The 25,171-nt window shown below is 43.0% G+C and overlaps 1 protein-coding gene across 1 annotated transcript; it reads left to right on the top strand.

The window, feature by feature from the left end:
• The first annotated feature begins 1,658 nt into the window (after positions 1–1,658).
• LOC142602869 (E3 ubiquitin-protein ligase RBBP6-like) lies at positions 1,659–19,634 on the top strand. Its single transcript, XM_075760601.1, has 12 exons — positions 1,659–1,824; positions 6,198–6,297; positions 8,676–8,712; positions 9,771–9,815; positions 12,191–12,279; positions 12,398–12,494; positions 13,342–13,481; positions 14,399–14,565; positions 15,317–15,420; positions 16,015–16,179; positions 16,269–16,489; positions 19,589–19,634. The coding sequence occupies exons 1-11, from the start codon at positions 1,659–1,661 to the stop codon at positions 16,344–16,346; spliced, it is 1,188 nt and encodes a 395-aa protein (XP_075616716.1). The 3' UTR covers positions 16,347–16,489; positions 19,589–19,634.
• Positions 19,635–25,171: the final 5,537 nt, after the last annotated feature.

A 25,171-nucleotide genomic window follows, 5' to 3' on the forward strand; every position in this document is an offset into this window, starting at 1 on the left:
TCCCGCTGGGGAAGGAGTGAGTGAGCGGCCGCGTGGCGCTCAGCTGCCAGCTGGGCCTAAACTTAGGTCAGCTTGTTAGAATAGGTTTGATGTGATGGATTCTGGAGAATGTCCCTCCCCTGCGCAGTGGATGTGGCCTGTAGTAAGGTTTTGGAAGAATTTGTGGAGGAATACCAAATGCCTTTAGGTCTAGGAACAGATCCATGCAACATTCCAGGCATAAGACTCCCCTGTTCATCTGTATGGTCCTGAGGTCTCAATTGTCCATTTCCATCTATGCTATTAATTTTAAGGCTCTGTTGGCATTTCCAGTTCCCAGCCCCGACAGAGGGAGCAAACCTGACCATAGGTTTGCTCTCCCAGCGTACCCAGGGGTCTCTTTTCAGAGTTGCGACAAACCCTTCTTGGCGGAAGGGCGGTATCCTTCCTTTCTTCAGTGAAGGTTCGTCATGTCGATTCCAGTCCTTGTACTACTGAGAACTCTGTGGGACAGACACCCAGGAGAGGTGGTTTCTGGTAGGGGATGGGCTTTTAGTGCCTGTCCAACCGTCAGGCTAATTTGCCTCTGCTGCTGCAGTTTTGACTGTGGCTATGGCCGAATTATGGAATGAATATGTGTAGCCCATATTCCACCACACGCTTCTAAGCAAGGCTACCATATTAAACCCTAGGCTTCCAAATCACTCTTAACGGGAAAGACAGACAGACACAAATAGCAAAACTAACTGTCCCTTGGATATAGAGGACAGCACAGAAATCAAAAGGGTTTCCTGTCTCCGGAAGCCCCCAAGGCATTTAAAGATCTAAACCAAGCACTCGTGGAAGCTCCCTTGTTAGCCCTGCCAGACTACAAGAAGCCTTTTATATTATATTTACCAGAACAAAAAGGAATAGCCGGGTGGCCGAGAAACGTCTGCAAGCCGTTGATTATTGTTACTCAGCAGAACTAGCCCTTGTAATTCAAGGCAGGATTTCATGCACTAGGGCTGTGTCAGCAGCAGCTGTGGTGCTTGAGAAAGCCAGAAGGATGTCCTGGGGCACCTCCTAATGCCACTGGTTCATTCCTTAGCTTTTAGTCCCCCTCTCTAGAGTTCAAGCAACTGCGGATGTGCCACAGTTGGGAAGTGCATTGGTCATTGGCTTCTTTGACTGAACGTCCCATAAATGCAAGAAGATACACTCAAACCCCCTGAGATATCCCTTTCCTTCACTGGCCCTGCGGCGTGGGCGGCCAAGCGCCACACGGCAGAGCCCACTGCATCTCCCGCAGGCTGCCTTGCCCTGGCTGGCTGCTGACAGGAGGGGACACTGGGTGGTGGCAGCGTGCGGGGTGACAGGACACCAGGTGATGATAGGTTGAGGGGGACAGAAGGGACACCAGTGGCACGAGGCGGTGACAGGCACGGGGCTGATGGCCTGTGACGTCAACCGGTAACGGCTCTCCCGTAGGGAGAATGTTAGAATGAAGTGTTAGAATGAAGAGGGCGGGGCTGCCACACCTACGTGACCTAGGTTTTTTGTCATAATGCGCTGGGTCCCATGAAGCACAGGGGTGGGTGCAGTGTGCTGTTGCGTGTACACGGTGAGGTGCTCGTGGCAGCCTGTGTGGTTGGCAGCCGGTATAGCCCTCGGTGGAACACGGTGGCCTGGGTCCAGCCATGTCGTGTGTCCACTATAAGTTCTCTTCAAAGCTGAACTACGCTACAGTCACCTTCAACGGCCTCCACATCTCCCTGCGTGACCTCAAGCGCCAGATCTTTGGCCGTGAGAAGCTGAAGCCGGCCAACTGTGACCTGCAGATCTCCAATGCCCAGACCAAAGAAGGTGCGTGGGGGCAGCGTGCGTGGGGGCAGCGGGCGTTGGGCCTCAAGGACCACCTGGCTGACAGTGGCACAGACTGCCCTGCGGTGGCCGCTGCCTGCGGGAGCCACGTTCTGCTCTTTGTGGGTCATCCCCACATAGCGTGAGTCAGCCTGCATGCGGGGGACTGGGAGGGCAAGCCGTACCGGGCATTAAGTGGGGTGGGAAGCGATAATGCGATTTGGCCACGACTCGTAGCTGTGACTTGTGTTGGGAGCCTTACAGAGCTGTTCCTTTGGAGCTGCTGTTCTGACAGCTACCTTCAGATCTGTGTTTTAGACACGGAGCTAGGCGTAGAAGAATATGTGTTTGATGTGTGACATGTGGTGCTTACAAAAGTTTTAGTTTCCTGGACTTCTTTTAGGTAAAACGATGAGGAGATTTGGGAGGATATCTTACAAAAACAAACCTGACAGATTTCTTTGAAATCTGGCGGAGAAAGCTGAAAGTGCTAGAAATAGAACAGATGGCTAATTTGAAGAAAAAAAGTGCTTTTGGTGACTTAATTTTGTCTTCAACTTGTTTGACTCCACTGCATTGGAAAACTGGTTTTGTGGCTGTTGCAGAAATTGCTCACTAGCAAGATTTTGAATCAAGACTGTATCTGAGTTATAATCTATGCAGTCCCTTTAAAGCATTCTTGCACGGTTCTTGTTCTCTGTACCTAAATTATACTTTGGAATTTCTGGTTCATATAACCTCTTTTCTTCACCAAAGACATTATCATTCAGATGCTATTGAGCATCATTTCATCATTCATTGCTAAATGATTTTTTTTTTCTTGGTACTAACCACGTCAGGGCAGTACTGATGTTTTATGGCAGAACATTTGTGGTGAATATACGTAAGAAATGTTCTTAGAGAAGTCATAAATTCTTTTAAATCTAATCAATGGTGCTTGATTCTCAGAGATGATAATGGTTTCGTATTACTTAGTGTGAGGTTTCTGTTTGGTGATCTGCCATCCTGATAAGTTTGAATGTGATTAAAGACTTTGGGATATGATTTCTGAGAAATAAAAAGACATGTAAAGTGTTTTCTTTCCTTAAACATCCCATTTCTTTTTTTTCCCCTGTGGCTCTGTGACACTCTTACAACAGTCTTTAACATGTGTACTAATGTGGGGCTGGTTTTTTTCCCTCTTCCTGTTTGATGTGTTAAACAGAATAATATGTACGCTGCGGTAGCTGCAGCCCCAGCCTTTAAAGTGGCTTTAAAGTGGTTGGACCTAAAGCTCACTGTTTATCTACAGATACTTAAAGTATCTTCAGGAGAATGTCTATGGAGACTTAACAGTGCTACTTCACAAATGCCAGCAGGCTGAACGGCCAACTGGCTGACATCACTCCTGTGGTAGTTGGGTCTGTGTAAACAGAGCCTTCAAATGAGAATGTTGGATAGTAATAAACTGCAATGGAGCCCAGTTATTGTCACTAGAAGAAAAAATATTTGAAATAGGCCAAACACATGGATTCTGTTATAGCAGGTGAGAAACAGAAAGCAAAGTTTTAGGATAAAAATTTATGCTCATAAATATGTTACCCCATCAAGTGTTACTCTAATATGCATAATTCCCGTTGTACAAAGTGTGTTGCTTTGTTTTCGTACATAATCAGAATCCAGTGAAGAAAAAGTATCTGCTCCACTAGGTTCTGTTAAATGTGGTGTTGCCTAAAGGTGAAGTTGAAGAAGGAATATACTTTAAAGAGCATCAGTCTTGTTTAACAGTGACAAAGTCCTCCTCTAGTTAGGTTGTGTTCCACTTTGACCTTTGTAAAATGAGTATAAAATTTTAAACTTGGTATGTTAGTGACACAGATTGTAGAATCATAGAATCATCGAATGGTCTGGGTTGGAAGGGATCTTAAAGATCATCTAGTTCCAACCTCCCTGCCACGGGCAGGGACACCCTCCACTAGACCAGGCTGGAATGTTTATGGGAGCTTTCGTAAGGGTGTTTTCCATGTGAACGCACAAAAATCCCCCAGTGGTTTTCAGAGCAAAGCTAGAGAGTACATTTCAGTGTAATATATATGTATGTCAAATTTTTGGTTTATATGCTGAACCGTGAATTTCAGTTTTTATTAATCAGATATAGGTGCTTAAACTCACCTTCAGAAGAGAAAGGAAAAAACTAGACCAGGCTATTCTGCCTAAATAGGATATTTGGAATTCTTACATGTGGACATAAAGTATTGGGGTTTTTATACCTTTGTCTGTGCAGAAGTCCTGACTAAATGTTGAAATGATCTTGGAAAGAACAAAGTGAATCTTGAGTGAAGATGGCCTGCTTGTTCAGATTTCTCCAAGTCTCTAAGCTTTTACTGCTCAGGAACTGACTTTTCATAGTGGAAATCTAGTCATAGAAGCAGTGCCAGTATAAGCAAAAAGTAGACAGGATTTTAAATATCAGTGGAAAAAAATGATGCGATGACTTACTTTAAGATGCTGGGAAGGCAAAATGGATGGTTGGGACCTATTTGAAAAAAGGAGGGGAGGGTATCCTCTTCCATGCTTACTATGGAGGCATGTTCTGTAAAGGCAGAATTCCCTTCAAAAAGCCTGTACTCAAGAATTGTGCATTTAAACTTGCCTCCTTTGAATTTGATCTGAATTTCTTGACTTGTCTTTTATAATTATCATATAATTTAATGGTCATGTAATTTATATGTTCTGACAATATTGTGGAAGAACCGCAAACTCCTGAACTCGGGTTTCTTGAGTACTCTCTCCTGTCCTGTCGCATTCTGACTCAAACCACTTGGAGAAGGTGCTATTCTGCTTGTCAGACAAAATGTAAAAACTATAAACCCAAAACTGAGACTCTGCACTGGTCTTAGATGAATAGCGTTAAGGAAGAATAGTGCTCTTATAAGACTGTCTCTTGAACTCAGGACTTGCCTGAGTTCAGTGTTGCACCTGACAGTTTTAGTAATGCCACGATGTGATGTCTTTGAAAGAAACCCATGCTAGCTCTCAGTGAACTAATTTGGCCTCAGAGCTGATGTCTGTCTGTCTGTCTACTGGAATGTCTCCAACACTGTGCAAACTTCGCATTTTAGAGACAGCGCTTAAGCAACTTTTAAACCTTGCCCTTCACTGTGCCATTTTGTGTTGGCAGTGCTAGCATGGGGGATTACTTTGGTTACACCACATAAGACATGAAGGCATCGGGCACTTTGTATAATCAGATTAAAGATTGGAAGATTTTATGGACTCTTCCTTTCGAAGCAATGTAGGTGCTCTTTTGGAGCTTATATCTATCTCGCTGTATAAACATGCAAGAATAGTCTATAAGAAGGCAGATGTCAATGCTTCTCTTCTAGTGGTCAACGAATTGTCACAAAATACCAAAAGAGCACGTACTCTTCTTTTTGCATCACACACCTCTTGTGCGTGTTCCAATTGACCTCTGCAGGCTTGCATAATTTATGAATAAATGCATTGGCCACTGTCCTCGTATATACAGTCTCTTTCTAGGAGAGGTGCTGGCACTTGGAATCTTCTGCAGAACGACCACAATCCTCAGCTCGGCACGGGCGTAGCAAACTCTGGCATTTCAGAGAGTGTCTCTGCTCTGCAAACAGTGAATGGAAAGAATTCACGTCCCTTTGGTTAATTCAAACTAGACGAATAGCTGAAGAGAGGAGATGCCACTTTAGTTGGAGCCAATTCTGCCCTGCTTGTGAAAGCAAGCTCAAAAAAACCCCCCAAAATTTCTGTGATCCAAATTCTAGCACTGCCAGTTCTGTTGCCATTTCAATGTAAAGCACTGAGGAGCTGAGAAGTGTGGTTGCTGATGGATTAAGCTCCAAGAAATCGGCAGAGATGGCAGGGTCTCTTCCGTGTTCTGTCAGTCTTGAGCACGAGCAGCAGAGGTGACTCGTTTTTAGTGAGCCGCTATGAAAGCAATGGTGCAGAGTTTTCACCCTGCAGCCCGGTGCCTGTTTTGTTGCAGGGCAAGCTAGTCAGACTTGAGAATCTGGTTGATGCAGGTGAGACTTGCTGTGGTTTGTTTCTCTCCAGGGATCCATTAGTTTTGTAGCCTAACAGAAGTAAAAGCAACTTAAGCTCGAGCAGGAGAGAACCTCGGGCAGACTCTCCTTTAGAGCCCTTTCAGACTATTTTGCTGTTGGCATTCAAACAGCATTAAGAAAGTGGAAAAGAGTTTGCTGCTTCTGTTTGATTATCAAACATTCTTCAAATGTACTGCTAGTGGGTTGAGACGGTAAAAGCGTGATGTTACATATAACGTCTGAAGTGCTATGTAATTACATATTAGCATACATTCTTACAAACCGACTGCTGTGTTTTTTCTGTGTTTATGTTGTTTTCAGAATACACAGATGAGAATGCCCTGATTCCTAAGAACTCATCGGTGATTGTGAGAAGAATCCCTGCTGGAGGAGTTAAAGGTACCAGCAAAAGACATGTTCTGTAAGTATCCATAAAGCATTGGCTTCTTTGTTAGGGGTTTCAGTGAGTTAACTGTTAAAAAGATACTAGTTTACAGAGGCATTCAGATTGTATCTTTCTTGTTAAGGGCGGGGCGGGGCGGGGCGGGGCGGGGGGGGGGGAATATGGCAGGTGTTCTTATGCCCCAAATCTGGGGGTTTTGCCTACTAGCCGTACAGGGAGGGCAAGGGTGGCCAGCTGGCGAACCACGCAAACAAGTTTCCTTTTAGTTTCCTGAAGGCCGTGTCCACTTCAGGCAAGAGGAGAAGAACAACATCCTAAAGTGTATTGCTTTTTGTGCGAGCGTGATGAGGGAATAGTTCATACAATACCACTTAATCCTTTCCAAACTTGAAACTCAGTAAGCAGTTTAGCATGTTACCAAATGTTAGTAGTTATCTTTCTACGTCTGTTTTTACCCTGAGCTGATATCTGTGCTCCACGTTTAATTCTGTATTCCCAAGATTTCCGGAGGACAGAGAAACAGGGGTATTGATTAAAATTACAGCTATTCAAATACACTCCTGACTACAGGAATATTACTGCCACTTATGTATTCATAGAGCCCAGTTCTATATCAGCTACATTAGCATCGTTTGAGTGGTCGTGTTTTCCAGCCTTCTGAAAGTTACACCTCTCCCCCACAATTAGTCGATTTTATTAGCTTGTGGGTTTGCCACGTATTTGTAACGCTGGTTGTCAAAAAGTAAAGTAGACTGATGAGTTACAGTGTGTCTGGGACAAAGAGTGCAGCAGCGTCCTAGTACCCATGAAGCATTTGCAAGCAAAATCAAAATCCCCTGAATTTATGTGGCTCTGCGTGTAAACGTTGGGCATATTACTGCAGTAGTTGTTGAAGTGCTTTCAGGCACTGCCTAGTAATTCTGGACACCACAGCATTGTGCTTATAAACATGGCCGTGTTTGGGGGTTAATTTAAATATGTATGCTTAAACATACCTTGTCAATGCATCCTCCATTTCTGGTGGATGGCATCCTCTCCTGGTGTTGCAGTGCTGCCCTGAAATGATGGGATCGATGCTGCTAGCATCAAAGATCAAATGGATACCTGTGTGTGTAACGAAAATGGATGGCACTGCTGTTCATTGAAAATTAGCCAGGCGGATTAGGTCTCTGTTCCTTCAGCTGGAAAAATTGCAGAAACAACTGGTAGAGAAGTTAATGTTTGGGAATGATGAATGCATGCTGTAATGGTGGAGAGGCCTTCAAAAACGCGTTAATCGCCTTGTAGTATGTTCTTCGGGTAAAGGGATGAAGAAACCATTATGTGGTAATCTAAAGTGGTTCCTTCTACATCCTCATCTTCAGGAGGTCCGTGGCTGTAATTGCGAGCCTCGGTGGTGTTCTAGCAGTGGCAGGAAGCGTGAGCCTTTCTCTTTGTAGATCAGTTCCACAGCAGCCTTTGAATTGCCTCCGCTCACGGGACGCTTTGGATGATGCATGAATTGCTTGTAACGATATCAATGGTTGCATGTCTGATGCATGATGAGCAGCATGCAGGTACAGATCAATGAGTATGTGGAATCTCAGCAAGTTTTCAAATGTAATCAGTATTTCCTAGAACATTGTAGCATTTTCAAGATTACCTTAAAAGCAAATTCTGGCAATTAAGAATTTTTTTTGCCCCCCCCCCCGGTCACAGGGCTCATAAATCACCCAAAATCTTAGGATCTCCTTTCAGGTGACATTTCTACTACTGTTTTTAATCAATACAGCATATGTAACACATGTAGTATTTTGGCACTTTAATGGCTAAGTATGGTAGACGTCTGAACACCGTGCTCGGGCTTCCACAAAGCAGCACTCTTCTAAAGACTGTGTTGCTGACAGTGTTGTTATTTCTTTGTCAGATGACTGATTTTTTTTCACTTAAGTAAACTTGCACTTCAAAGTGTCTAGACTATCCCTGTTCTTTCTTAGGAACTAGAGTACTCTATCTGGTAGCTATTTGTGATACTAGGGAAAAACAGATGGGCTAAAGTTACCTTTGTATTTTGATGGTTGATTATTTAAGACCACAAAACTGTAGTACTGACTTCATATTTTTGATACGTAGCAGAGACAAAATATCTGAGGACTTCCACTTTCACTGTTGTGGTCTATATCCGTAAGTCTTAGAGTAACTGGTGACAAAGTAGACATGGGATTTTGAGGGGGTTTTTTTAGTTGCACTGAAGGTACCAAGAGGGAAGAGTTTATGTACATGACTAAATTTCCACGTTCAGTAGACTCTCAGAACATAATGTGTTGATGTTCAGGTTTTATAATCTGTTTTCACTGCTTTATGTTGGCTACGAGTGCTTTACTTGAAGTTCTGATCACCTTTATTTCTCCTTCTAGAAGCCGAACTGAGCCAGGGAGCGGAACATCAAAAGCAGTATGTAGAACCACAATTTCACACTTTTTTCTACACACTGCACTTAATTCTAACCATGTAGCCTTGTATTAGTTTTCCAAACATTAACTTAATATATTTTCCAGTCAAACATAGTATATGTTGTAAATAGAGTGTATTTGATTCAGCACGGTAAAAACTGAGTAACGCCATCTTTTGCATGGTTCCCATGTGAATATTGGCATTGGTGCCTAGTGATGCATATTGAATATGTTAGATTATTTCCTGAATGACTTTGTGTGGCACAGATATTGTAGGATCATTCTGAGATCCTGTAGGTTCAAGGTTTGCACAACTGAACGTGGTGCCCTGTTCCATATCGGTCTGCCTACACCTAGTCATATGTATGTTTGTATAGCTTGTGTGTGCTTTTTGTTTCTTGCCACAAACATTGTTTGGAGTGTACCTTTTGCCATTTTCACATTGTATCACTTAGCTTTTGTTTTTAAATGTTTTTTTCCTAACTGGCAAAAAATGGGGGGGGTCAAGCAAATACCACACCCAACATATCCCATACATTTTGAGGGCAGTTCTGTGCAGCCAAATGATTCTTTTCCATGTCCTTAACTACTTGGGCATTTGTTCCTAAAACTGTATAATTGAAGTGAAATTGTTTGGGCCCCTCTGGGTCTATAAATGTGTTTGATAGATTGCCATGAATATAAACATTGTTGCCACACAAAGTGGTATTCTCAAGTTCTGCATTTGATCTCTCCACTTTATCTGATGAAGCAGTTAATAGTTTGTCTGCGAATGAAAATGTCTGAAAGCCAGAGTACAAGTTGTGGCACAAGGTTAGAGCCTTGTCGATCTCCAGCGGGTCTGGGTATTACAGTGTCTTTTCGTTAACCACAGAGGCACTCTGAAGCTGTCATAGGTTTGGACTCTGTTTCGAGCAAATACAAATCACCGTAGGTTGGAAATACCTCTTTCAGTGACACTCAGAGGATATAGTGCAAACTTTCAGACTACAGGAGAGGTTAACTATTGCTGTGTTTTGAGTGTAGAACTTGAATATGTCCTTAATTTTTTGTGAACAGGTTGATGAGTCTTCTGCATCTACTTCTCTGGCCCAGCTTATTAAGGTATATATAAATTCTTGTCAAATACTATAAAAAAGTATTTGCTTCATATTTTTAAATCTTAGGCTGTGATCTCTAGCTGGATAGCTGTTGTCATGTGAACAAAATTTTAATATCATTTTTAGTAATTTAAAGTATTTATTTGGACTTTAAAATGTCTGTACACTTTGATCCTATTCTGTAACAAGTAGTTCCCCGTGTGGCAAGATAGAAGGGGAGCACCTTATCAGGCCCAACATGATGTTGCAAATTACTCACCTTCAAGACACAAAGAAGAGGCATGTCAGGAGCTGTTTACCATTTTCCCTATGTTTTGTTAATTTTGCATGGAAACTAACACAATTTTCACAGAAGAATTTAATTGGCTGTAAGTTAGGGATGTTTCAGGGGGATTTGCAACGGCCAAAAGAGAAGCCTTTCTGTCACATGGACAATTGCATGGCTATTTCTGAATTGCTAGTCATTGTAGTTATAGGTCCATTCTTTGAATGCTTCACAATTTCATAAACTGTAGTGTATGTACAGTGAATAACACAATCTGATTTGTTTGAACGCAGACTGTGTAAGTTGTGTAAACGTACCTAATTGCTTGTAGGAATATACCAATGTGCACGTGTGGCGTATTAGCAGTCGTGACCTTCTGAAAGTGTGGCAATGCCCTGTTTTCCTGTGGAACTGCCTGCCTTCTTTCCTCAACAATGTGTAACTTTCTCTGAGAAAGCACTAGTGATTGCACTTTGTGTGAAGGCGTGGCGCTAGCCAATTAAATTTCTAGTCTTTAAAGTTACACAAATTAGAGAAGGCAGGGCCTCACACAGAGGAGCTAGTTCGTTCTTCTCAAAATAAAGGCTGGAGCTCATTTCCAAGGAAGAGAAATCTCTTCCCACTGGTAACTTCTCACCCCTCTCACTGCAGAAATTAAATTGTGTACATCTGGGGGGGGGGGGGGGGGTGTGGAAATTAGATTGGAAGGTAGCCACCAAAAGAAATTGGTCTCCATTAGTGCTGTCCCTACATGTGTGCTTGGTTCTGTAAAGTCATGTGAAGTTTTACTCTAAAATGGGAAAAACTGTCCAAGTGGTCTACACATCTAAGCTTTCGAGAAAATTTAAGCATTTCAGAAAAATACAGGAACATGACATAAAGCAGCTCAAAACTGCTACTCTAACCTCTTTAGTGCAGACTGGCTATCATGGAGGCAATGTGTTGTAAAAAGTTTTCTGGTTTATCATTCCTATGTATTAAATGCCATATTTGAATTTTGTTCTATTCCTAGCAATGTTTTGTGGTTTGAGGATGTGTTTTGTAAAATGCTGGGATTTAAACAAATTAGTCAATTATCTGTAAAGTCTTCTGTAAATGTTAACGGAAGTGATTTCATAGATGTCAGACTGGATTATGTTACTGTTGAGAAAAAACTGTGCGTATGAAAGAACCATTTAATCAACTGTAGAAACTAGTTGGATGCTTTTGTGAATGAATGCATATAAAACCAAACACAAGCGGCTGATCTGAATGAGAGGTGCTTGAAGGTCCACATCATTTACAGTCACTCCCTTAGACCCTGCTTGTATCTGGAATCGTGTGTAATAAAAACTTTTGAGCAAATACTATTAAAAAAAAAAATCAGCTGACTTCAATAATTTCAAGATAGAGTTCTGCAGAAGGCTTATATTACAAATTGTATGTTAAAAAGAACAGTCAACTGTCAGCTGCAGTTAAATCACTTGATATGAAGAAGGGAGTGTGGGGGGAACATGCAGTTTGGACTCCCTGCAGCACATGATGGTCAAATTCCTACTGGAAAGAATCTTTTATCTTGCTGAGGGATTGAGAGAAGTTGGATTCCTTTTAATGCTTCTGTCTTTGAAGCTGAATTTCAGCAAGCAAACCCAACTGCCCTGACTCTTAAGTTGTATGTCCTTTTAGTGCTGTAAAATGTAAATAATGATACTTGCATACCTCTTTCTCAATTAAATGTACAGTGGGTATCTTCTTATTCAAATAGTCTGGAGCTTAAAAATCAGCTTAAAAATACTAGATGGTACAATGTTTTCTCCAGATAGCTTCAGTCCACGTGGGACAAAATTGGATTGGTTACACAAGTCTTTATGTAAGGTACAGCCGAGTCTAAAAGGTTTGAGGGCTCAGGAACGCTATTTTCAAGTAGGTTGACAGGCACGTAAACACCCTGTCATGGCGTAAGGACTCCCCAGAACATCTCCAGGATAACTGTATTTTATACAAGCAGCTGTTCTGCTGCAATCTCCGCTAGCGTTGTGCTGCTCTGTACAGGATGGGATGAGTGGTGGTGTCTTTGGCTGTGTGTGCTTCAATGTGTTCCTAATGTGTGTGTCAAATCATTACCTGTTACGCAGACTGCGGATCTGGCTGAAGCCAACGCTTCCGAAGAAGATAAAATAAAAGCTATGATGGTACAGTCTTGCCAGGAGTATGATCCAATCAAGTAAGTTCTGATAATGTCAAGTCTGTTCCTTGAAGATTACCGAAAATATGCAGAGATGTTTGTTTCAACAAGAGAGACACATATATACCTTTTTTTTTTCCCTCCCCAAACCTTTCAGTTACATGAAGAAACCCTTGGGTCCACCTCCACCATCATATATTTGCTTTCGTTGTGGGAAACCTGGCCACTACATAAAGGACTGCCCAACGAATGGGGTAAGATTGTGGGGGACTTCTGGCCTTACTGAGTTTTGAGTTTTCTTGCCTTGGCAGTTACGTAACAAATGCACGAATACTCATAGTTTCTCTTTTTTGTTTCTCTTGGGGTGAAATACAGAGGTTATATGGCAATGTTGCAAAGCCCTTCAAAATGCAAGGGAAACCTGGAATTATCAGTGTAAAATTTCCTTTCTTTTAGGTCACAGAGATTAAAGAGATTCCTAGATCTTTCTCTGGGAAGAAAGATACGCATATTTTTAGATATTTCACTATTACTGGAAATTTTTCTGGTTTTAACTCTTTTTAATGACAGTTCACAGTTTTTAGTATTTTGTATAAAACCAAGATGTTTCTGTTGACCCTATCTGTCGAATATTTCTGTGTTTTAATTGCACAAGTCTCGGGTTTAGTATTGCTGCCACTTAAGGTTAGTCCCTGAATGTATATGCAGGAGGTAAGAACTCAACCTTGGTATCTCGATGGTGACTGTAAGTTTCCCCGGTGACTGATTGAGAGCCCTGAATTAAGCTCTCACCTGAACTGCGCTTTGGAGGAGGAGCGGGTTTGTGCCTCTTCCCTGAGTGGGTGGTGAGCTCAGAGATATTTCACCATTAAGGAACCTGAAGGCAAGCCAAAGAATGTTGATTGAGTTCTAAACACTGCTCAAGCCTTTTGAACATCCTGGCTATAGTCGTTTAGGAAAATAAGTATTTCAGTCGAGCAACCCTTACGCTAAGTACAAGGAGAGGATTAAAGGCTTACGCTACTTAAAATAACCATTGAAATGTCATTTTGAGTGGGGGTCCTAAGATGAGAGATCTCTGCATTTACTTTCTCTTCACAGGACAAACATTTTGAGCCTGTTCCCAGACTTAAAAAGAGCACAGGACTTCCAAGGAGTTTCATGATGGAGGTGAAAGATCCCAATACAAAGGGCGCAATGCTGACAAACACTGGAAAATATGCAATACCAATTATTAATGCGTAAGTATGGAATGAATTGGACTGACCAAGCACTGAACAAGAGAAACCATGCGTAAAGGTCTGAGTGGCAACAGAACCAAGTTGGCTGGCATCCGTAGTTACGGGGAAGGAAGCATCGTCATTGTATCTTAGCCTTAAAATCTGTGATACTTTCTGATATTAAAATAGAGTGGTCCCACTGTTCATGCCCCGGGAAGTTGGCTGAACTCGTGGTCTGCTAAGAATCAGTATTTCTGCAACAGATTCCAGCAGTGTTTAAGGTGGAGTCATTCTCTTGGAAAGCTCATTTTGCTTCTGTTTTACATAGCAAAGGCTTCTTGCAAAATTTAGCAAATAGCTGTTGGACAGAGATTTCCTCCCCTCTAACTTGTGTCAAATGCCACGTGTGAAACAGACCGAAGTTTTCCCGTTGCTACAAACTAAGAAAATACAATTGTGTGCTGACAAGAGTGGCTGTTTTAAAATGCACTTGGTAGCACTTCTGTTTTTCAGCCATGGATCTCCCTTTGTAGAAGCTGTAACATAGACTTCTTTCATTTACAAAATGTCATTACTCAGAGACTAACTTTATCCTGAGCCTGCGCTTTACGTTTACCCTCTGGCAAAGGAGAGGTGGGATGCATTTCACCTGATTTCTAGCTGTCAAAAAAATGGCTTTTCTAGTCTGAGCTAATTTCTTAGTTGATCCAATGAATGGGAGAGTTCTGCAGAAGGAAAATTGTTCCACCCTCCCTCTTCTAGGTGTCGTGCCTGTAGAAAAGTAGTTTAAACTAAATGCCTGTGATTTAGAAGGCTAATGTGGAGTTAGAAGAATTCCATCTCTTCTCTTCCTTTGATAAAATACAAAGCTTGGAAAAGTTTTCCTTTGCCCATCTTTAACTTTGTTCTTCTTCCTTGCCCCCCATCCCACCCTCCAGGGAAGCGTATGCAAGAGGAAAGAGGGAAAAGCGTCCCTTTTCACCAGAGCAGCCCTCCTCCTCCTCAGATGAGCCTATTCCAGATGAATTGTTATGTCTCATTTGCAAAGATATAGTAACTGATGCCGCGGTTATTCCCTGCTGTGGAAACAGCTATTGTGATGAATGTAAGTGCTACTCCCATGTTGGTTAATTCCAAACATCACATCTGATCTTCTGAAAGCAGAAATAGGAGATCACAAAATTTCTTCGTTGTCAGTTCTATTTAATACTTAAGTACACCCTGAATAGGAAAGGACTCTGATCCTGTAAAGGAAAAATAAAAAAAAAAAAGGCAGAAAGCTTCTTTATGCATCTAGTTAAGTCCTCTTTACATGCAGAAGGATGAATGTGAGAAGAGTGCATAATTGTGCAGGTGATTACAGTATTAGATCTTGAATGCATTTAGTTTGTCCGCAGCCCTTTCTCTCATACAAAATGATATAGGCAACTCTGGTCACTTACTGCAGTCTGCCACAAACAGATATTTAGGCATTTAATGCGCATTCTTCTCCACGGGAGAGCTGCTTAAAACCTTCAGAACTCAAACCTACTAATGGCTTTTGGATGTGTGTTTTGTTCATTAACCTTGAGGTTGGTGACTTCTCACTGTATCAGATAGTGGAAAGATGACGGAGTCGAAACACCAAGATACAGTCTACTCGACAGCTTCAAATGTTACAATAGTGAAAATAAAACTGTACAGTTATTTGCTGCATACTAGAAAATTTTTACACTATTCAACATCTATAGCTTCATGCTCTCAATTCAAGACCATATTCACCCATTCATGACATACGTCTTTTTATAATTGATTAGAACCCCTCAAATTTCCTTAGTTTGGCTAAAAACTACTTTGATCATTCTAATTATTCACAGGTATTAGAACAGCCTTACTGGAATCGGAGGAACACACATGCCCAACATGTCATCAGACGGATGTTTCTCCTGACACTTTAATTGCCAACAAGTCCCTCCGCAAGGTAACACGATGACTTTTATGTAAACTGTTTGTAAGAAAAGTCTCTTTGTAAGAAGCTGAAAGGGAAGAAAATATTAATTAATAAAAATTAAATATTAATAAATAAAGAAATGATGATGACTGTTACACCTCCTGCTGCTCTGGTGACTGCCACCGAACAATCCACATCTTCCTCTGTCAATCAGCAGTTTGTTGGACGTGAATGTAAATTTTACTTTTATTTTAATACTTTTTATTAATAAATATTTTTTTTATTATTTATTTAGCCTTAAGCAAGGCTAAATTGAATAAGGCTACATTTACTTTTCAAATGCATTATCTGTTGTTACAGAAGCTGACAACTCTTTAGAGGCAACCTGGTAAATTCAGATGACACTTTTGTTTACCATGATTGCTCACTTTCAAATTTCGTGTTAACACTGAAGTACTTTGAATACAGACACTCTGAGTTACCAATCATTAACATCAGTGTTTGAAGTGATGCGTTGATACATCTGTACAGAAATACACAAGTAATTTTACTCTGTGGAGGCCTTTGTTCATGTATCTACTGAAGTTTCATATTACCTTTCCGCAAATTCTTTTCTGCCTCCAGGCTGTAAACAACTTCAAAAATGGAACTGGCTACACAAAAAGGCTCCGTCAGCAGATTCAGCAGCACCAGCAGATGATGACTGTTACACCTCCTGCTGCTCTGGCGACTGCCGCTGGACAATCCACATCTTCCTCTCTGTCAATCAGCACTTTGTTGGAAGAGAAGGTAAATTTCATTTCAACGTATGCTGTGATTCTTGTGGTTTAGCAGAGCTCATTTTCCAACTGTTTGCATTTATTTACAACGGCTGTCAGGTTCCTGCACAAAGACAACCAGCATTGCCAAGTCTTGCGGGCCCTCAAGGACAATCAATACCCTCAACTGGTAAGTAACTAGAACTTTAGAATTACTTTAAAGAATTATCTTCAGATAAACTGAATGGGATTTTTTTTGGTTTTCCTCTCCCCACTCCAAAAGGTCACCCAATGACAGCCAGTGCAGTTCGCTCAGCAGGTGGCAGACCAGGCTGGGAACGGTAAGTATTCTACAGAAATTCAATATACTCCTACTTGTAACCTGTGAAAGGAGGTCGTACCACCTAACTCACACAACAGCTGATTTATAGTGACATAAGTATGCACAGATAGTTGTGAAGAATACAAGTGGTAATTACTTTCTAAATGGCTTAATTTGAATTGGCTTTAACAAGGGGGATCTGTGCCTGCAGTAAGATTATTTAAACTAAAACTCCAGTACGTGATTGAAAAGAGAACTCTGGAAAATGAACACTTTTTGAGGAGATCATCGTTGCATAGAAAAATTAAATATCCTTAAAGGATTAGATGGAAAGCCACTCTTTTGATTACTGGCTGAACAGGGCTGAAGAAATTGATCTCCCAATAGAAATCAGCCTCCGACATTCTCTCTTTAACAACTTAGTTGATACTGATGGAGAAAATTATTGGAAAAGTCAATGCTGTTATTGTATCACCATTTTGAATTTCTTCAATTCAGTCATCTCACACAGCCAAGCTGCTTTCTCTCAGTTGGAGAGAGAGGACTCTCTTTTATCTATTACTGCCGTGTCAAGTTAGTCCTTCGGTTTTTTATAGGTAGATTGTAAGGGTGCATTGGGTTTATAAAATCTTAAAGGTAAATTGAAACAAAGACCAGGATCCATCCCACAGAGTCTCTAAAATCTCCAGTTCAGTAAGCAAGAAAATAACAGTTCAGGGACAAGAACAGGCCAAATACATCGTCATGCGGCAACAACGTAGGAAGCGTATGTGGAAGTCAAAAGAAGTTTGAGAGAAGATGAGTTGATATCTGCGCAGTGCTTTGAAGACCAGAAGTGTGAAGTATCACGTGCATCCAGGAGTGGCAGAGGAGCGGTGGGCACTGGGCACATGGGAGATGGGAGTCTCTTTTAAGTGTGGGCAGCCTCCATCCACAGTTGCAAAACTGAGTATAGGAGAGAAGAGTGAGGGAACTGTTGGGGGTGAGGATGGGGAAGGCAAGTATGAGGACCAAGGAACAAGTGTCGTCTCAAATGAAGAGAAAGTAGGGAGAGAAATGCGTAAGTTGAGAACAAGAAGTGCTCGTCACCATGCTCCCGCTTCATTCGGGTTCCTCGTTAAAATCAGGGCAGAGTGTAACAGTGACACATGCGTTGGGGTTTCTTTAGAAGTTCAAACCAAGGACGCCTGCACAGTGAAGGTACCCAAAGGACTCAGGCCCCAACACTGCCAGCATCAACACCCGTCTTTGTGCCTGTGCCTCCACGTCCCTTGTATCATCCACCTCCCCAGGCACGTCTCTTCCACCGGGGTACCACCACCACCGTTTACTCCTCAGTTTCCATCTGGTCAGCCTCCGTCTGCTGGGTACGCTGTCCCCTTTCCAGGATATCCCCCAGCTCCTGCAAACATGTCATCAGCTTGGGTACCAACAGCTCATTCAAATGCCACCCAAACGACACACACACCTCCTTTGTCTAGAGAGGGGTTTTACAGAGAACGACGGAGACTTAAAGAGCAGTAAGTATTTGGCTCAATGACGTTGCGTTGGTTTTCATTGCTGTATCTCGGTAGCATATCAGCCTGCAGTTACACCAAAGTGCATCTGACATAAGCAAAAATGACAGTTTGTTTTTTTCCAATATGCTTTCTCACTGCAGATGACAAACATCCAAAACTAAACCAAGACAAACGTAAATTCTAAAACTTTCCCTAAAACTTGTAGGAATTCTAAACTGGTTTTGCTTAAATAGGACCTTTGGCATTTGCACGCAGTATACCTTTTCTCATACTGGCCATGTTTTGTTTCTTGATGTCTTTTTGTAATAAAGGTAAAACTAAAATTGTAGTAAATGTCAAAGTTATTTTAACAGTTACAAGTCCAAACTTGATGAGGTTACAAATGATTTTGCTAAGGAATTGATGGAATAGAATGAGATTCAAAAGGAGCGTAGGCATTCGTTTTCCAGGTAACTACTTTACATGTCCATAATGGAGAAGCGGATTGTCCAGAAAAATCATCTCTCTATCGTTAGATGGATTGGATGATTCAGGGGATTAGCAGCGGCAGGAGTTCCATCTGTAGGTTACTCGCTCAAATACGGCAGAGATTACAGTTGCCCAACAGTTATAATGTTGCAGCAGTTGTTAAGGAGCAGATGTGTCTTTTACTAAAGCTTCTCTGTAATGACATCCTTCACCTCCTGAGAGCTGTGAGGAGGCCAGAAACTGAAGCGTTGTAGTTGCTGGATTTTCTGCATCTCCCTACTCTGATTTGAACCATTACTTCAAAGCTCTTCAGAGGAGACATGCAAGACAAATTGTCTTCATTTCCTCTTTTGTCTCTCTCATGTGGATAGACGGATAGATTTTAACCTGGACTGCAGACTGGAGGCTTTCACTAGTATTTTCTTGTCATCGTTCAATATTTCTTAGGAATTAAAAGATCAGACTTGTTTGTAAGGAAATCTTAAATTGATGAAGGAGTTTGAGAGGAGGGATGATGCTGACAAACATATGTGGAATAACGTGAAATGGTTCTTTAAAAAATAATAAACGAAGAAGTTGTGAAGAAAAAACGCAGGGTAGCTGATGTTGTCTATCCCCAAAAATCACCTGGGCAGGAGTCTGTTAGTAATGCTGTCAGTATCTTCCCTAGAGTAACGGCATTGAGTCATATTACTAGATGTGACTTTTCTTGAAATGTGGTCACTATCCTTGGTTCGAGCTAGAGGTATGTGCCAAATGTTGCTAGGACATCTGGCTAGAAATGGTGATTAAATAGCCCCCTATGTAGGATTGCCGTACAAGTATTTTGCATCCTGGATGACTTGCCAAATAAGTAGTGAAGTTAAATGGACTAAACTGGCATTTTAAAATTGAGCTGTACTGTCGTCGGGCTAAATCATGTTTTTTTTGATGTTTGATAGTGCCCTGTAGCTATTAAGACTTGCTCTTTTTGCATCTCACCGCAACAAAAATGATTTGCAGTGCATGTAGCTGCAGAGCATATGGAGAGGAAAAGACACCCCACACACCAAATTTGGGAGGAAGAAGACTGGGGAGAGTGACTGTTTTAAATTAACATCATTTTTTGCGTGTGTTGTGTTTTCTTTAAGGTCCAAGTCTCCCTGGAGTAATTCATCAGTGCTGCTGTATCCACGAGGCAAAGAGAAGAGGCACAACAAGCGTAAAAGACAGAGAGAAATTCCACCTTAATTTATCTTCTTACTCATCTTCCTATTACGTCTATAAAATTTTTTTGAACTTGTGCATGCTCTTTATTTTGAAAAAAAGCACACACCATCCAATAGCTTTTCTCAGTGTTTAGCTATAGCTGCTAATCTTTCCAGAGCAGAGCTATGCTGTCACCCCCTTTTTTTTTGGTAAAGAGAGCAAGAGAAATCACAAGAAAAGATTTGCCCTGTCCAATTAAGCAGAAATTCCAATGACTGCAAATGTGACTTTAGAGTAACTCCACTGGGCTAATAGTGTGATGTTCAGAAAAGCTCACTGTGGTGACTGGCACAGTAGATGAGAAATTGGCTTAGCTGTAACGCAAGTCTTAAACTGATTCAAAGGAAAAAAACCCAACTGAACAAAAAACGACAACGAAGAGAGAAAGCAAGGATTTAAAAGACCAGACTTTCTGCCCTGATATTGCTCATTTATATCAGCTACCACTGTTTGCGTAAAGCTTGTGGCTGGAGATTGGAACGTTCTTGCTAACCCCGATTTTAAGGCTGCAGTGTAACAGTATGCAAGGAAGGCAAAACCAGCCAAGGTGCTCTCAGGAACAGCAGTAATGTGCATTATACAGCGCCTTTATCGCAAGCTGAACAAGGATAGGATAACACCGAACTCCCTTTGGGAAATGCACTCAAATCATGTTGAAGATGCTGACTTCAAGACCCCACTGCATTAGCTCCTGGTGTCACTCAAGCCTGAACAGCTACCATCTGCCTTTGTGAACAAGACACGGATGGATGCCAAAGGCAGAGTGGCATCGAGCTGCTGGCTCCCTCGGGGCTGCAGGCCCCACACAACAGGGCTTTCTCAGCAGGGAAAAAAAGGTCATTCTGCTAATTTTCTGCATTTTCTGTTCTTTCTCCAACATATGTGCTAAGGCTGGACAGACTGATGTGTGTCTGGGAGAGCTGACGGAGGATCAGCAGCAGGCAGATAGCTCTACCTGCCACAGGAGACGGGGCTCCTTCACACATCAGCTAGTGTTGAGACTGGTGTGTACGTTCGTCAGGGGCACGGCTGAGGCACACTCGCCCATGCAGAACCTTACGGGAGGGCTGGCTGGGCTACACCTGTGTCACAGGGACAGCGGGCAAGTACGCCGAGATTTTGAACACAAGCCACTTGGCAACATTCAATCCAGACAAAATCCATGACTAAAAAAACTAACCAGCCTCAATGGCTTCCTGTTAGGCAGCAGACTCTGGATGAGATTTCCTATAGAAAGCTGAAAACTACCGTTGTAGCTTATTTGCTATTGTTATACAGCCACCTGTAAGCATCGCCAGTCCTTTTCTCCTGCTCACCTTTCTCTAGTGGATGTATGCTACTTTGCCCTTCCTTTTCCTACACTACAGCAGTTGCCACGGGATTTCGCCACCTGCTAATCCCAGGCTCGTCCGCTGTGCTCACTGAGGGCAGGAGGGATTTCCTCCTGGGAATACTCAGTGTGGCCAACGGCAGCTGCTTGGGGAAGTAGCGGGCAAGAAAATGAACCCACCACACATAACGAACCATAACTTCATTTCCTCTACATTTCTGGGCATATGCTCCCTTTGCTCTCATGAAGTTCCTTATTTGAAAGGGCCTGACCAAACAGAACACTTCAACGTTATCATTAGAAATCCAGGACAAACAGATTTGCCTGTGCATTTCTCTCTCTCTCAGGAGAAAGACGCTGTATTTTTAGGTCACGATCTTTGCCACATTACGGCGTGCGATCTCCAGGCATCTGAACACTTTGAACTGAGCCAAAAAACACCCCAAGCTAAGACCAGGAGGAATGCCACAAAGCAGCATCTGTTTTAAGCTGATGCTTTATATCTAGTCCTAGAGGCAACAGACAAAAACCCCAATTTGTAGGCAATCCCTTTCCCAAATACAAGCACACTACACATTCCTTGCCTTGCCGTCCCAAAACGAAAGCTGTAGTGAAGTGCTTAGTGTATAAGCGAGCATTTCTTCACAGCACAGGGCAGAAATAATGACTGTGCCTGTTGCTCATTTTTGCATACAAGCGGATTCGTGACTCACTGCAGACTGCTGACTTCTGCATGGAGGGATGCATTGGCATGTACGCCACTGGAAAGGAGGAAGAAAAAAAAAGTCAGTCACAGCACCAGCAATGGTCAGAAGCAACGCGCACAGCTAGGCAGACAATAAACAGCACCATCAGTAACAGGGGAACGATGACATTTTCCACTCGTCATTAATTCTGTTTGCTGAACTTGACAAAAGTTGGCATGGCTGTTGGAGGGATGGCCCTTACACACTGTACACTTGGAAGTCTCACCAAGAAATGATGTTTCTCTCTGCTCTCTGAAGCAGCACTTCAAACAAATTGCATTCTGAAAGCTTTGGTACACAGACTGATACGTCATTTTATCTCCGTAATCAGTGTTAATATTACTTCCAAATATCAGCAGAGGCATTACACAGGGAATTTCTCTGGCATCTTAGTTCAGGAAAGCAAACTACGCTACAACTACGACACGACTGAAAAAAAGTGCTAAAGCCCTATGGAAACTGATGCGACGTGATAATGGCTAAGTGCTACAATAAGGCTGGCGGGTTCTACTGCTCTAACAGAAAAAGACTCCAACTGATCTCAGTGGTGTTTCCATGATCCTTTAAGTGCCTTTTATATAACCTGGAAACCCACTGCTCAATTGATTTTCAGAATACCCTAAATGCAATGGAACAATACGGTATCTCTCACTATTGCCATGGACAAGTTACTTGAAATCTCACATCCATACCCTCTCAACTCCCAAATGTCCCCATATACCATTCGTTCCTCCATTTTCCAAATGGCCCTGAGGGAGAGGGGAAAAAAAAGTTAATTGAATCTCAATAACCGAGATGATTTTCTTTTACTTGAAGGTGCAAAAGCATTTGGAAAGTAGTAAAAAAGACTTCCAAATCGTTCTTCTCATGTGACAGACCTATTTGGCACAGAATTGCAAAGCAGCAGTGGTTCCCATAGTTGTCTCCTCCTTGAGATAACATCAACAGAACCCAAAACTGTCATCCTGTCCGAGGAACAGTAATATTCAAAAAAAGAGCTGTAACAAGGTCCTCAAACTGCCACGTTTCTGCAGCACTGACCTGGGAGATCCTCTCGGCTTTGCATCACCTGTAAGCTACGCTGACGCTGCTACAGAGGGTCGTCCTTCACAGCACCAAGCAGTTGCCCTTGGGGAGACATGCTTTCTTCTTCCCCCTCTCCCTCTCAAAGCCCCTCAAGCTGAATTCCCAGTGCTATTTTCTTTTCAAAACAAGTGTCAAGCAGACAGCCACCTGGAGCAAAACCAGATGGAAGAGGCTCGCTTTGAATCCGACATCAGGAGCTTCCCTATCCCGCAGCTCAGTCCACGGGCCATGTGGTCAGTATGGATGTACCCTCCAGATCACTGACCGAGGGGGTAGTGGAGTCCGAAGGGGTGGTGGAGGAAACGCCGGGAGGAAACCAGCACCCCGTGCCCACAGACAAGGTGGGGAGCAGGGCCCACAGGGTGAGCTGCTTGGGGCTGGTCCCTCCTGCACTCCTCGGAGCCCTAGTGCTTCCGCTTCACTGGCGGCCTGGCTTTGTCCTTTCCCTGGGCTCAGCCAGCATCTGTTTATTCCTCATTGTCTAACCAAAACAGGGCTGTCTTGTTGCCGTAAGACTCCCTCCTTCAGCTGCTTCTCATACCAACCTTGCGGATCTCCATCCGCAATGTTTGTACAAGAGATAACCGGACACCACCTCTTATGTGCAATTGTCACAGACCCAAGTTATCTTTTCTTCCATTTTCCCAGCAGAGGAAAGGGTGCAGCCAGAAATAGAGATACAATGCAAATCAACTTCTGGCTTCGTGGCTGATGCCGTTGTGAAGGTCTTGGCAACAAGACATTCTTCGATGACTATAGCCTGCTAGGGTGGGATGGCATCCACTTGTCTAGAAGAGGCAAGGGAGTCTTTGGCAGCGGGCTGGCCAACTTAGTGAGGCAGGCTTTAAACCGAAGGACTCGGGGGGCGGGGGCCAAAGTGGCAATGCTCACTCCACTGCAACCAACTGGGGAATAAGACTGGCAAACCAGAGCGGTGACAACTGTTTCTTAGCTAAGTCCTCCCAAGATGTGAACCGGAAGGCCAACTACCTCGAGTGTACGTATACCAATGCTCCCAGCCTGGGGAACAAACAGGAGCAACTGGAGCTTAAAGGAGGATCCAGGAAACTATAGGCCCATCACTCTTACTTCAATCCCTGTGAAGGTTATGGAACGAATCCTCCTGGGGGCTATCACAAGTCAAACGAAGCATGTGATTGGGAAAAGCCAGCATGGATTCACCAAGGGCAAATGGTGCTTGACAAACCTGATTGCCTTCTATGACAAAGTAAGCTGCTCAGTTGATGTGGGGCAAACAGTGGACATTGTCTACCCGGATTTCTCCAAGGCTTTTGATACAGTTCCACGCAGCCTCCTCCTAGAGAAACTGCTGCATTACGGTCTAGACAAGCGGTGGGGAACTAGCTGACAGGCTGCACCCAGAGGGTGCTGGTAAATAGCTCTTTTTTTGAACTGGCAGCCTGTCACAAGTGGGGTCCCCCAGGGATCAATACTGAGCCCAACGCTGTTTAGTATCTTCATAAGTGATCTGGATGATGGGATCTGGTGCACCCTGATGACGTTTGCAGATGATACCAAACTGAGTGGGGAAGTAGACACTTTGGAAGGGAGAAGCACCCTGCAAGAAGCCCTACATAGGCTGGAAGAGTGGGCTAAGAAGAATCTTTTGAAGTTCAACAAGGACAAGTGTAAGGTTTTGCACCTGGGAAAACGTAATCCAGGAGTGCAGACTAGGATCCACCTGGCTGGAGAGCAGCTCTGTGGAGAGGAACCTGGGGGCCCTGGTGGACTGCAAGCGCAATATGTGTGCTGCAGAAGCAAATAAAGCCAACAGGATCAACAAGGGCATCAGCAGCAGAGGTAAAGATCTCATTATCCTTCTCTATTCAGCACTTGTCCGGCCACACCTGGAATACTGTGTTCAGTTTTCATCCCCACTACACAAAAAAGATGTGGACAGGCTGAAGAGGGTCCTGAGGGGAGGGCCACCAGGATGATCAAAGGCCTGGGAAGCCTGCCATATGAGGAAGGGCTGAGAGAATTGGGTTTGTTCAGCCTTGAGAATAGAAGGCTTAGGGGTGACCTCATCACCATGTTCCAGTACTTAAAGGGTGGCCGCAAAGAAGACGGAGACTGCCTTTTTACAAGAAGTCACATGAAAAAGACCAGGGGTAACAGGCACAAGTTACTCCTGGGGAGATTCCTGTTGGACTCTAGAGGAAAATGTTCACAGTGAGAACAATCAGCCACTGGAATAATCTCCACAGGGAAGCGGCGGACTCCTCAACATCAGACACTTTTAAGATTCTGCTGGACGGGGTGCTGGGCCATCTTGTCTACAT

Source organism: Balearica regulorum, chromosome 9 (assembly GCF_011004875.1).
Source record: "Balearica regulorum gibbericeps isolate bBalReg1 chromosome 9, bBalReg1.pri, whole genome shotgun sequence".
Classification (NCBI taxonomy): domain Eukaryota; kingdom Metazoa; phylum Chordata; class Aves; order Gruiformes; family Gruidae; genus Balearica; species Balearica regulorum.